This window comes from Scyliorhinus canicula, chromosome 12 (assembly GCF_902713615.1).
Source record: "Scyliorhinus canicula chromosome 12, sScyCan1.1, whole genome shotgun sequence".
Lineage (NCBI taxonomy): Eukaryota > Metazoa > Chordata > Chondrichthyes > Carcharhiniformes > Scyliorhinidae > Scyliorhinus > Scyliorhinus canicula.
The window spans coordinates 51,605,103-51,619,144 of record NC_052157.1 but is presented as its reverse complement, the minus strand read 5'-3'; the positions used below and the strand labels follow the sequence as shown (position 1 = coordinate 51,619,144).

The 14,042-nt window shown below is 44.8% G+C and overlaps 1 protein-coding gene across 5 annotated transcripts in view; it reads right to left on the bottom strand.

Annotated features, from left to right (window-relative positions):
- The window catches only part of ankdd1a (ankyrin repeat and death domain containing 1A), a 139,236-nt gene that overhangs the window by 106,608 nt on the left and 18,586 nt on the right, over nt 1–14,042 (bottom strand). For 3 of the 5 annotated variants that reach the window (XM_038813610.1, XM_038813613.1, XM_038813611.1), the window contains exons 3-6: nt 12,176–12,274; nt 10,182–10,280; nt 3,310–3,414; nt 1,999–2,097 (exon numbers count right to left, since the gene is read on the bottom strand). In XM_038813610.1, coding sequence (XP_038669538.1) covers nt 1,999–2,097; nt 3,310–3,414; nt 10,182–10,280; nt 12,176–12,274 — 402 coding nt within the window. The remainder of the gene's footprint in view (nt 1–1,998; nt 2,098–3,309; nt 3,415–10,181; nt 10,281–12,175; nt 12,275–14,042) is intronic. The other 2 variants (XM_038813614.1, XM_038813612.1) reach the window with 2 other exon arrangements.

The window sequence follows — 14,042 nt, the reverse complement described above, 5'->3', positions numbered from 1 at the left end:
GGATCTTCCAAAGTGGTTTACCTCACACATGTCCAGATTAATCTCCAACTGCCATTTCTCCGCCCAAGATTTCAACCATTTTATATTCTGCTGTATCCCCTGACAATCCTCTTCACTATCCGCAACTCCACCAATTTTTGTGTCGTTTGCGAACTTACTAATCAGACCAGCTACATTTTCTTCCAAATCATTTATATATTTTTGTACACTACGAACAACACAGGTCCCAGAACTAATCCCTGATCCCTGTGGAACACCGCTAGTCACAGCCTTCCATTCAGAAAAGCACCCTTCTACTGCTACCATCTGTCTTCTGTGCCCAAGCCAGTACTGTGTCCAACTTTCCAGTTCTCCTCTGATCCCATGTGACTTCACCTTTTGTACCTGTCTACCGTGAGGTACCTTGTCAAAGGCTTTACTGAAGTCCACATATACAACATCTACTTCCTTTCCCTCATCAATCATCTTTGTCACTTCCTCGAAAAACTTGATCAAGTTAGTGAGGCACGGTATCCCCTTCACAAAACTATGCTGTCCATCACTAATACATCCATTTGTTTCCAAATGTGAGTAAATCCTGTCTCTAAGAATCTTTTCCAATAATTTCCCTACCACTGACGTTCGGCTCACCGGCCTATAATTTCCTGGATTATCCCTGCTGCCCTTCTTAAACAATGGGACAACATTGGCTACTCTCCAGTCCTCTGGAACTTCATCTGCAGCCAATGAAGATACAAAATTACTGTCAAGGCCCCAGCAATTGCCTCCCTTGCTTCCGTCTGTATTCTGGGGTAGATCCCATCAGACCCTGGGGACTTATCTACTTTAATTCTGCGTTGGCCTTGCTAAAAGCTGCAGGCCTCTTGGCCAGCTCCACTCCAACATCCTGGTATAGTCTCACCTCGTGGCCTTCCCCTCTGCTGTCTCGATGCTCCTTCGCCCATCATAAAATTCTCTCTTTTTCTGATAGCTGTGGAACCGCACAATAATCGCACAAGGTGGCTCACCAACATGAGGCTTCTGCCCCCTAGACCTGTGGGCTCGATCCAGCTCCCTCACCATCTTCCAGAGCAACCGCGCATAAATTTTGTTGGGCTTGCGCCCTCCAGCCCCTCCGGCAACCCGACCACCATCAGAATTTGCCTTCTTGACCAATTTTCAAGGTCGTCCACCTTAGCCCTCATGCTCTTATTGCCGGCCACCTCCATGGAAGTGATCTGGTCTCTCTGCCTTGACAGAGCAACCCCCAGCTTCTGCAGTTCTGCATCCTGCTGCTTCACCACCTCATCCATCTCAACCAGGATCCCTTGAATGGAGGAAATTGCCACCTCGATTGCCTTCTCATAGTCTCCAGAGTCCTCTCAACGCAGTTTCTGCAGTTCCACTGTCAAAGTTTCCACGGTTAGGAGGCGGCCTCTGGCACTGTATCGCCTCCGCAATGTTTTCTCCACCAGGGCACTTGAAGCCACCACTTTCAAAGCTGTTCCCTTCTTCTTTTGTTGCCTAGTTCGGTACCGATTGTGCATCCCCTTACCGTGGGACACTTCAACCATCGAAGTAAAAAACTTTGGGTCTGAATTCCATTGCCACCTGGCCGAAAATAGTTCAAAACGCGATCTCCGGCAGGAGCTCCCACATGTGCGATCGCTCCGTTACATGCCGCATCGTAAATCCCCCTCTGGGCAATGTTGACAGCACCACCTACTATTCTTATTCCTGCGTGTAAATCTGTTCATGACTTTGACCCATTCTATCCACCAGCATTCGGCCATTCGAATGTCCTCCTCAAACCCTGCTGTCTCTGCACCTCTTTCCCCATCTTGAAGACCCTTCTTAAAATCCACCACTTTGAACAACATTTTGTTTAACCTTCCTGATATCTCCATCTTCCACTCGGTCTATTTTCATCCAATTATGCTGCAAAATGTCTTGGGACCCATGCTAAAGATGTTCTACATTGACTGTGAATTTAATGAGCTCGACCTTTGCCATACTGACCTTGTCCTTCAAACTATGGGCACAGCCTGAGCCAATTAAGAATTCCACCACCTCTAGGTTGCCACAACTTGATGCGAGATGTAATGCTGTTCGTTGCATCTGTGAAGAGATAGCTTTCATCATAAAATAGCAGAAACAAAGTGAAATAGCACCACAGAATACAAGATAAAACAAATATGGCTGTTTGCCTGTTGTAGGGGATTATACATAACAAAAGGATGCTACCTCCATTCTTCTGCTCCCTCCAGGCTCGGCTATTCCATTGCTCTCCTAGCCAGCTCCTCCACCTTGAACCAGGAACAAGTGTTCATCCAAATTTTTGCTCCCTGTATCCTACTAACACCATTCGTTGTATACCAGTAGTGGGCAACTGCTGCCCAGGGGCTACTGCAGTGCATCTTGATTCTGAGTGCGGCCCATGGGTCATTTTGTTGACCGTTACCCATCCACAGGGTTGCCACATTTCACTGGTTTCCATCCGCATAATATTTCTTTCTATCGATATGACTAAAGTGATAAGCATCTAAAGCAGGGCATGCAAAGTGAACTACGTGCCAATTGCACACAATATTGACTGTGAGAGCCTTGTTCTCCCTCTGCATCTTGTCAAAGTGTAAATATTTATTTGTTTATGCCATTTGAAGTTGATGACAGTTCTATTAATATAGAAACAATTACGTTTTTCTATAACTCATTATGAAATATTCAGTACGTATTTAATCTTATTTGTGGGGGTCATGGTTGGTGAACAAACCCAACTTCAAATTTGCAGCCCACTAAGATAATGGAGGGCCGGCCACTCATGCGGCCCACTCACAACCCTAGGTTGCTGCTGTACACCCTCTGCTCACTGAGCTACATTGGCCCTTGGTCAATGATCAATTTTTAAATTCTCATCCGTGTTCAGATCCCTCAATGACTTCATTATTCCATATCTCTTTAAACTCCTCCAGCCCCACCACCTTCCCAGCGCTTTGCACTCCTCCAAACCTGGCCTCTGTGCCCTCAATTTCCTTTGATCTGAAAGGAGAGGGAGGTTCAAAGAGCTTTGGGGAAAGAATTTCAGAGCTAAGGGCCTAAACTGCTGAAGGTACGCACAAGAGGCCATAATTGGAAGAACACAGTTGTGGGGCTGAAGGAGGTTACAGAGGTATCAGGAATTCATGGAAGAGCATCAGCAATTGGATTCAGAGATCTGGAATTCAGGAAATGATGGATGAGTATTGGGGAATTTAGGTTCTTGTTTTTTTTGTCGTTCAATACTGAATTAGAAATGTCCCCCAAGATCTTCAATTGGAAAACTTCACTTACCTTGTCAGGTTTGTCCAGCCACATATCTTCCAGGTCCTCCAGAATAAATTCCAGGATATTTACATGGCCTCTTTGGGCAGCACAAAGCAGTAAATTTAGGCCATTCTGATACAAGAAAATAAGGGAATCAAACTAATTAAACATTACTCTTGTAATGCAAACCTAAACTAAACTGCACTCAGAATACACACCTTAACAATACAGTATTTATTACACATACTCTGAATCACTTGTGGATCATTTTTCTGCAGGACACAATTTAGCAATAAGGAATAGGGTATTAAAGCCAAATTAGTCAGTTATGGAATCATGGAATCATCATAGAATGGTTACAGCCCAGAAGAAAGTCATTCGACCTGTTGCTTCCATGCCAGCTCTATACAAGATTAACTCAACTCGTCCCACCTGCCCACCCTTTCCCCATAGGCCTGAATATGTTCTCTTCAGATAACTATCCAATTTCCCTTTGAAAGCTATAATTGTGTCTGCTGCCTTCACACTCTCAGGTAGCGTATTCCAAATCCTAATCACTAATTGTGTATGAAGGTTTCCCCTCAAGTTGCCTTTGGTTCTTTCACCTTAGATCATAGATCATAGAATTTACAGTGCAGAAGGAGGCCATTTGGCCCATCAAGTCTGCACCGGCCCATGGAAAGATCATCCTATCTAAGCCCACATCTCCACCCTATCCCTGTAACCTAGTAATCCTATCTAACCTTTTTGGACACTAAAGGCAATTTAGCATGGCCAATCCACCTAATCTGCACATCCTTGGACTGTGGGAGGAAATCGGAGCACCCGGGGGAAACCCACACAGACACGGGGAGAACGTGCAGACTCCACACAGATAGTGACCCAAGCCAGGACTCAAATCTGGGACCCTGGAGCTGTGAAGCAACTGTGCTAACCACTGCTGTACCGTGCCGCCCTTAAATCAATGTCCTCTGGTTCTCAACTCTTCTGCCAATGAGAACAATTCTGTCCTATCTACTCTGTCCAAGAACTTACTCATGGTTTTCATAAACTCTATCAAATCTCCTATTCAAGAGAACAAGCTTCTCCAACTATCCATATTTTTGAGGATCCTATTACGGGAACCATTCTCATGAATCTTTCAGTGCCCTTTCTAATATCTTCAAATCCCTTCCAAAACTTGGTGCTCAGCACTGAACCACACTCATGTTTTCTGAAAGTTTATCATAACTTCCTTGTTTTTGTACTCTTATATCCTGAGTTACAGGGTCCAGAATCTTTAACTATTTCCTCCATCTGCCCTGCCACCTTCACTGATTTGCGCACATACAGCTACATGATAATTAGGCCACAGCTAGAGTACTGTGTGCATTTCTGGAATCCACATTATAGGACGGATGTGATAGCACTGGAAAAGGTGCAGAGGAGATTAAGCAGGATGTTGCCTGGACTGGAGAGTTTTAGTTATGAAGAGAGATTGGATAGACTGGGGTTGTTTTCCTTGGAACAGAGGAGACTGAGGGAGGACGCGATTGAGATGCATAAAATATGAAGGGCATAGATAGAGTAGACGGGAGAAACTTTTTCGCTTGGCGGAGGGATCAATGGTCAAGGAGCATAGATGAAGGTAAGGGGCAGGAGGTTCAGAGGGGATGTGAGGAAAAGCTTTTTCACCCAGAGAGTTGTGAGAGTCTGGAACTCTCTGCCTAAAAGGGTAGTGAAGGCAGAGACCCTCATAACATTTATCAAGTATTTAGATGTGCACTTGCGATGCCAAGGCATACACGGCATTGGCCAAGTGCTGGGAAATGGGATTAGAATATTTAGGCAGTTGTTTTGGACCGACGCAGACACGATGTGCCAAAGGGCCTTTTACGTGCTGTAGACCTCTATAACTCCATGACCTAGACATATACTGTTCCTATATTTTATGTTGCCTCTCCTCATTTTTCCTACCAAACTGAATCACTTCATAGTTTTCTGCATTAAATTTTGTCTGCCCATTTCACCAGCCTGTCTTATATCCTCTTGAAGTTTATCACCATCCTCCACATAGTTCACATTACTTCCATGTTTATTGTCATTTATAGATTTTAAAATTGTGCCCTGTACGCCCAAGACCAGACAAGAATAGAAGGTCAAGGATAGGTCAGAGCTAATGAGAAAGTGACAAAGATGACATAGACACAAGACAAGGAGTGTTAATAGTAGCTTCAAATAATGTGCAGATAATGGCATAAAGGTAAAGTAACAGAATGTGTTAATAGGAGAACAAAAGTTATTTCTCAATGAAAGCAAAACTGAAGAACAAGTGGCAGATGGGGGTGGGCGGGGGGGGGGGGGGGGGGAAAGAAATGTTGTATTCATTTTGGGACTGACAAAGAAAACAAAATATTTATAAAGTGGTCAAATAAAGAACAAAGAAGAACAAAGAAAATTACAGCACAGGAACAGGCCCTTCGGCCCTCCCAGCCTGCGCCGATCCAGATCCTTTATCTAAACCTGTCTCCTATTTTCCAAGGTCTACTTCCCTCTGTTCCCGCCCATTCATATACCATTCATATACCTGTCTAGATGCTTCTTAAATGATGCTATCGTGCCCGCCTCTACCACCTCCGCTGGTAAAGCGTTTCAGGCACCCACCACCCTCTGCGTAACAAACTTTCCACGCACATCTCCCTTAAACTTTCCCCCTCTCACCTTGAAATCGTGACCTCTTGTAACTGACACCCCCACTCTTGGGAAAAGCTTGTTGCTATCCACCCTGTCCATACCTCTCATAATTTTGTACACCTCAATCAGGTCCCCCATCAACCTCCGTCTTTCCAACGAAAACAATCCTAATCTACTCAACCTTTCTTCATAGCTAGCACCCTCCATACCAGGCAACATCCTGGTGAACCTCCTCTGCACCCTCTCCAAGGCATCCACATCCTTCTGGTAATGTGGCGACCAGAACTGCACACAGTATTCCAAATGTGGCCGAACCAAAGTCCTATACAACTGTAACATGACCTGCCAACTCTTGTACTCAATACCCCGTCCGATGAAGGCAAGCATGCTGTATGCCTTCTTGACCACTCTATCAACCTGCGTTGCCACCTTCAGGGTACAATGGACCTGAACTCCCAGATCTCTCTGCACATCAATTTTCCCCAAGACCCTTCCATTGACCATATAGTCTGCTCTTGAGTTTGATCTTCCAAAATGCATCACCTCGCATTTGCCTGGATTGAACTCCATCTGCCATTTCTCTGCCCAACTCTCCAATCTATCTATATTTTGTTGTATTCTCTGACAGTCCTCCTCGCTATCTGGAACTCCACCAATCTTAGTATCATCTGCAAACTTGCTAATCAGACCACCTATACCTTCCTCCGGGTCATTTATGTAGATCACAAACAACAGTGGTCCGAGCACGGATCCCTGTGGAACACCACTAGTCACCCTTCTCCATTTTGAGACACTCCCTTTCACCACTACTCTCTGTCTCCTGTTGCCCAGCCAGTTCTTTATCCATCTAGCTAGTACACCCTGAACCCCATACGACTTCACTTTTTCCATCAACCTGCCATGGGAAAATGGAAGGGAAAATTCACAATCTTAAGTTGCTAAACACAATGTTGAGCCCAGAAGGCTGACATGTGCCTAATCGGAAGATGAGATGTTGTTCCTCCATTTGTCTTGGGCTTCACTGTTGGATTGCAGCAGGCCAAAGACGGACACATGAGCTTGTGTTATGTCACATCAGCAACATGGATGGAAGAGCCATGAATTGTGACATGCCCACCAATCAAACTGTGGAGCGGAAAGGTTAAAAAGCAATTGGGAGTGAAAGCCACAGGACATGAGAAGATGAGTTCACAGTAGCACGAGTCTTTATGGCCGACTGAACAAAATTAAAGCCATGCTGAAAATCAGGAGACTTTGTCTATGACCTGGGTTGGGTGGATGAGAATAGAGGAAATCGCATCCTGGTGGCCCATTCAAATGCAGCTTAAGGTGGAACATGTTCAGGTCACTTATCAAGATCATTATGACATCAAGGGCACAATCGAATAATAACAATCGCTTATTGTCACAAGTAGGCTTCAATGAAGTTACTGTGAAAAGCCCCTAGTCACCACATTCCGGCGTCTGTTTGGGGAGGCAGGTAAGGGAATTGAACCCGCGCTGCTGTCCTTGTTCTACATTACAAGCCAGCTCTTCAGCCCACTGTGCTAAAACAGCCCCTAACGGAAAGGTTTCTAAGTGTGGAGCGGGCGGGAACTGCCACCAGCTTTCCGATGGTCAACCCAGCAAGGCCGTCACTGGTATTAAACGTTAATAGGTCCACTTAACGAAGCCCCACAGGCTTCATGCCACAAATGTCTGTCCTGCAGGCTGATTCACCGGGACCGCACTCGCTACCCCCCTGCTAATGAAGGGGAGCAGCACTTAAACCGATCCCGCAGAGGTAAGCCCACACAAAATGCAGCCATGCCACCAAGGAGACCGATTCCAAGATTCGGGCATGCCAACCTGGCCCGCCTGCTGGATGCGGTGGAGTCACAACCGGATATCCTATTCTCCTGAGGGGCTTGGCGGATCAACTAAGGGCAGCCAGTGCCACCTGAGAGGAAGTGGCAGCAGCTGTCAGCACGGGTAACGTGACCCGGAAGACTGCCACATAGAGCCACAAAAAGCTAAATGACCTCCACCAGGTCGCACAGGTGAGCTGACATCGTCCCCCGGGCACACCGATCCTGACTGTCACCCCCGCCCACCCTGACAACCATACACCCGGCACTGGCCCCGCCCAGCACCATGCTGTATGCCACCCCATCCATGCCCAGCAATGGTGGTCACCCGTGCTCCCTCCCAATGCGCCCCCCCCCCCCCCCCCCCCGCCCCGCCCCCGTCTGGAGTAGCTGTTGAGTGAATGTTTCTCCTCATAGGGGAATCTAGAACTGGGGGCATAGTTTGAAAATAAGAGGTTTCCTATTTAAAACTGAAATGAAGAGGAATTTCATCTCCCAAAGGGTCGTTAGTTTTTGGAGTTCTATCCCCCAGCAACCAGTTTGAGGTTGGGTCACTGAAAATATTCAAGGCTGAGTTCGGCAGATATTTTATTGTTAAGGGAGTCCAGGGTTACGGGAGGAAAGCAAGAAAGTTGATTTAAGGCCAGCATCAGATAAACCATGTTTTTTTTTTGAGTGGTTGAGTAGGCTCGCGAGTGTGGGGGCTGAATGGCTCACTCATGCTCCTGTTTCTTATGTTCTGCCACAATTCCACCGTTCCAATCTCACGTGGGCACCTTGCATCCGGAAAGATTTAGTGCCAAGTGCAGCCATTTCTGAGCCAGGACTCCATTACTGCCTGAACATCATACACCCACGTTACCTCCTGCGCCAACCTCATTTACCATGCCTCATGAGTTCATGTATATGCACTGCAAATCTAATTTAGATTTGACTATATTTCTTCTGATACTGACCCCACTTAATAACTACTCACTGTTTCTTACTCCAGTGCTATCTGTCTCTCCAATCCTTTGTGCATCCTGCCTTTTCATTCTAATGTTACATCCTCATTCTCATTATAAATGGGGAAAGATAGCGGTGGGCAAAAATAAATTCAACTTATTGAATGCCTTTCATGTACAAACGTATGACAAGGCAGTAAACAAAGGGGGAATTAGAATCAGCGACACCAAGCCAAAGTCACACCACTCCATGGGTGGATTGACCCTCTGGGGTATAGTTACACCTCACATCCTCCTCTCCACTTCACCCCAGAAAATAACAGTAACAAAATATAATTAGAACTAATGACAGTTAAATACAAATGTACACAGGTAACAATAACAATACTAATTTCCCTTATTGTCCCAAGATGTGCAGGTTAGGTGGGGTTATAAGGTTACGGGGATAGGACACTTCGTCCACGTCTTTTGGTCCAACGTCTTTTTGTCCGCACGTCTTTTTGTCCGATGATTTTTTTTGTCAAAGACTTTTTGTAACTTGACTTTTTGTAACTTGCTTATTAGCACTCCACTCCACTCCCCACATTAACATTTTGTAAATAGAAATCTTCTCTAATGCACATAGCAAGGTATAATATGTAATAAAGGATTTCATTCTGCGATAAAGCATTCGGCGGGTGGAGCTCATTTGAATATCTGGAGGTTAATCAAAACTCTGAAGGAAGAGGAAGGGTTCATAATAGGCAAAAAGGCTCAAATTCTTCGGGGAGATCAGTCGACTTCATGTACGCGATATAAGAAAATAACTGAACGCCTCAAAAGATTGGTCGTTGAATATGATTCTACAACAAAAAATGATTTCTTGAGGAATGTTGCTTACAATTTACATCAATTTTAAGTAACTTTAAGAATTTACATTTTCCAACTGTATTCTCTAAGTGATGTGATATCTTTCGGGAATTTTAAGTAATTAGTAAACTTTTAGATTTTTTAACTGCATTTTTAGATTTTTTAACTGCATTTTTCAACTTGCATTTTACTTGCATTTTATCAATTACTTGCATTTTAGCAATTAAATTCATTTGCTGTATTGTACTTGCATTTTATCAATTAAATGGTTTTAGACGGAGTTTATTTGTAATTGGATAATTGGACAAAAAGACGTTGGACCAAAAGACGTGCGGACAAAAAGACGTTGGACCAAAAGACGTGGACGAAGTGTCGTTGGACGAAGTGACGTCGGACGAAAAGACGCGACACGGTCTTTCAGAGGGTCGGTGGAGACTAGATGGGCTGAATGGCCTCCTTCTGCACTGTAGGGATTCTATAATGATATCACAGCACTTACTGATGGCATCCATCAGCAAAGGATTTAAATCAGATGCATAATAATAACACTCTATAACAGTGAGCTACAACCCAAAGATTTACGTACTTTGTTTTCACACGACAGCTTGGCTCCAACGTTGACCAGTGTTCGAAGAATGCGGAGATGACCAAACCAGGCAGCTAGAAGCAACGCGTTCATCCCAAACTGTAGAAGCAAACATACAGAACTCAACCAAATGTGATCATCAGCAAACTAACCCAGTTACAATGGGTCCGACCGACATCCTCTGGATCACAGAATATCAAAGAATCACACACACCGGAATAAAAAAAATTCTCGTCTCAGTCCGAAATGATGAACCTCTTTACCCCCCCCCCACCATGCTCAAGCTTCCCCAGCCAGGGGAAACAACCTCTCAGTGTCGACTTTGAAAATCCCCTTCAGAATCTTGTATGTTTCCATGAAATCACCTTTCATTCTTCTAAATTCCAGAGAGTATAGGACCAATTTACACAGCCTCTCATAATCGGACCACTCTCTCAGACTGGATCAAATCTAGTGAACATTCACATTACTGTGTACATTTCAAGCATATCCCACCGTCGAAATACTGACAGAAAACCCACACAATGTTCCCAGCGTTGGATCAGCGTGCGGTACCCCAAAGATGCGCTGGGGAATCCCTCTCAGAACTTCACGGATAAGGATGGGTGGCATGGCAGCACAGTGGTTAGCACTGTTGCTTCACAGTGCCAGGGTCCCAGGTTCAATTCCTGGCTAGGGTCACCGTCTGCGTGGAGTCTACACATTCTCCCCGTGTCTGCGTGGGTTTCCTCTGGATGCTCCGGTTTCCTCCCACAAGTCCCAAAAGACGTGCTGTTAAGTAATTTGGACATTCTGAATTCTCCCTCTGTGTACCCAAACAGGAGCCGGAATGAGGCGACTAGGAGCTTTTCACAGTAACTTCATTGCAGTGTTAATGTAAGTCTACTTGTGACAGTAAAGATTATTATTTGCACGGTAACTGCCCGATTGCAAACTTCCTCTGGGCAATTGCCCTGCGCTGGGAACCATCTGAAAATGTGATTTAAATTGCAAACTTCAAATGGCTCCACCAGGGTTACACCAATGGTTATTCAAAAAATGTTATTAAAACTTCTTCTAACTTGTGGGGATTACTATAAAGGCCCAGAACCCCAACCCCACATTGGATACCCTTCCACACACCCGAACCCCGACGAGATGCCCCCACCAACACCCGACCTCCGACACTCCCTCAATCCTATCTGACCTCCTACCCACTCATCCCTCAAATCCTATCCCCCTACCTTCGGCTCTAACGTTCTCTCTGGTCTGTCTATTTCACTGAACCTTTAAATCTACCTGGTTTACAACAGTTAGTGCTGTGAAACAAAAGTGTGTCCTCCCTCAATCCAACTCTACTGGGCATTGGAGACATCTGCAATTTCTGGATCTCGTCCGGCCCACAGGTAGGGATGTAGCTAAGTGGGCACAGAGCAGCAATCCAACGATGCTGATTGCCACTCAAGGAAGTTACGACCCAATATTCCACTCACCAAAGCCCTGTACAATTGTAGCAAAGTCCCCCATATTCATCATTCAATCTGCAATGAGCTTCCTTTCCTAATTGCTTGCTACATCTACGTGCTAACATTCTGTGCTCCTGGTACAAGTACACCCAAGTGTTTCCAAACAGCAACATTTAGAAGTTTCATGCCTTTTAAAAAATATTCTGCTCTTCTATTCTTACTGGCAAAGTCAATAACCTATAGATTGTAAATGGCTGACATCTCAGTACTTATTCTGGCAAAACTTCAGTAGTCTGTTAGCGCAGGAACGATAAGCCAAGTGGCCTCTTTCTATGCCATAAACTTCTATGTTAACAGCCAATTACTAGGCTCCATTTACAATCTGACCCAGTCACAGTCGGGCTGCATCTGTCTTACCCAGTTGCAGTGTTTGTGACTGCACAGCTGCTGTGGTTGTGCTGATTTCCACTGAGTAGATTGTTGCAATTTAAACAATCCAGAAATTGCAAACCTGTCGTATGTGAAGAGGGAACGTTTGAAGTGACTTACACTGTCTTGATCATCCACTGTGGCATCGTGATCAAGGAGCAATTTCACCGCCTGTTCATGTCCTGCCCCAGCTGCCCAGTGTAGAGCCGTCCGGTCTATCTGAAAAGCAACATTTGAAGAGGATTGGCTGTCTTCAATGCACCTCTCATGTGCCCTTCATCAAACAAACCGTATTAGAAACTGGCACATCCAACACCTCACTCCGCCCTCATCCCCCCACCTCAACCCCCCTCCCAACCCCAGTATGCCCAAGCCCACACTATTAGTCTGCCCAACTCTCGGCACACGCCAACTCCACAACCCGAAGACACCGCATTCCCAACCCAAACCCCTACTCCTCATTCACTTGCCTTGATTCCCGGTTCAAATACCTGATGATGGCTGTTCGGGGAGCTGCCTCATGAGCATGAAGCGTTCAATTCACGGTAATTATACTTCTCTGCCTTGGAGAAACACAGATAGCCAAGGCAGAGATCTCAATATCCAGGACAGTGGAAAGAACAAAAGAACTTACAACCCATCGAACCTGCTTCGCCATTCAATATGATCATGGCTGATCTTAACAGCACTTTTCCATCTGCCCCGTATGCCAACAATATATTCAATGATGGAGGATCCACAACCCTCTGGGGTGGAGAATTTTAAAGATTCACAATCTTTAAGTGAAGAAATTTCTCCTCATCTCAGTCTTAAATGATGGACCCATCTGCTCCCATATTCAAGATTCCCCAGCCAAGGTAAACAACCTCTCAGTGTCCACCCTATCAAGCCCCTTCAGTATCTTGTCTGTTTCAATTAGATCACCTCTTATTCTTCAAAACACCAGAGAATATTGAATTTACTCAGCCTCTCATTAGAGGACAACCCTCTCATCTCAGTGAACCTTCACTATACCACCTCCAATGCAAGCATATCCATCCTTCAGTACGAAGACTAAAACTGAAGACAGTGGTTCAGATAAAGACTCCAATGTAAAGGGTCAGAGAGCCAGCTACTCAGGTCAATGTAAAGGGATCACAGTCAGAGAGATTTGGGCCAATATAGAGACAGAATCTCACCAGAATAGGTCTCGATCTACTTTTCTGAAATTATTTCCTTTGCTCCCAGAGAATTCACTCGTCATGGAGTAAGGGTTAGGAAAATTTTCTCCCAAAAGTACAGATGGAACAAAATTTCCTTGTAGTGCAATATTTTTTCCTTTTGAAATTATTTTTTATTCAACAGTACTTGAACTGCAAATAACTAAAGATGGAAAAGCTACAAATGATTAATATTTTTACCGTTCTGCACCCAAGGACTACCTGGTACTCCTTACTCACAGTTCAGTTCCAACAACACCATTTTTATATCTACAAACTATTATGAAGCCAAGGTGCAATAAAGCACTTTAATAAATGAAGAATCCGCATTGATCACAAGGAACAAAGGGTAGGATGCAAAAATAACGGTTTATTAAAATGTACACACAACTACTCCACTCCCCGAAGGGTCACCCACCCTGTACTACACTCAGGTCCGGGTTTTTATACTCAAATGGGCTCCCCTCGGTAAGGCTGAAGTCCCGTCCCATTACTGGAAAAGTTTGTACTTGGCAGAGGCCACGGAGAAGCGGATGGTCCATGCCCTGTGAATTCCATGGAGGTGGTAACATGAATGAGACACTATTGCAACATAGTCATTTAGGAAATACAGCAGCCAATATGCAAATAGAAAGCTACCACACAAAACAACATGATATTAGACAATATGACAATCATCCATTTTTAGTGATACAGTTTGTGGGATAAATCTTGCCACAAATAACGAAGAGCTCCTTTGCGACCCAGCGCTAAAGTGCTGATAATCCTGACTCTGATGTGATGACTAT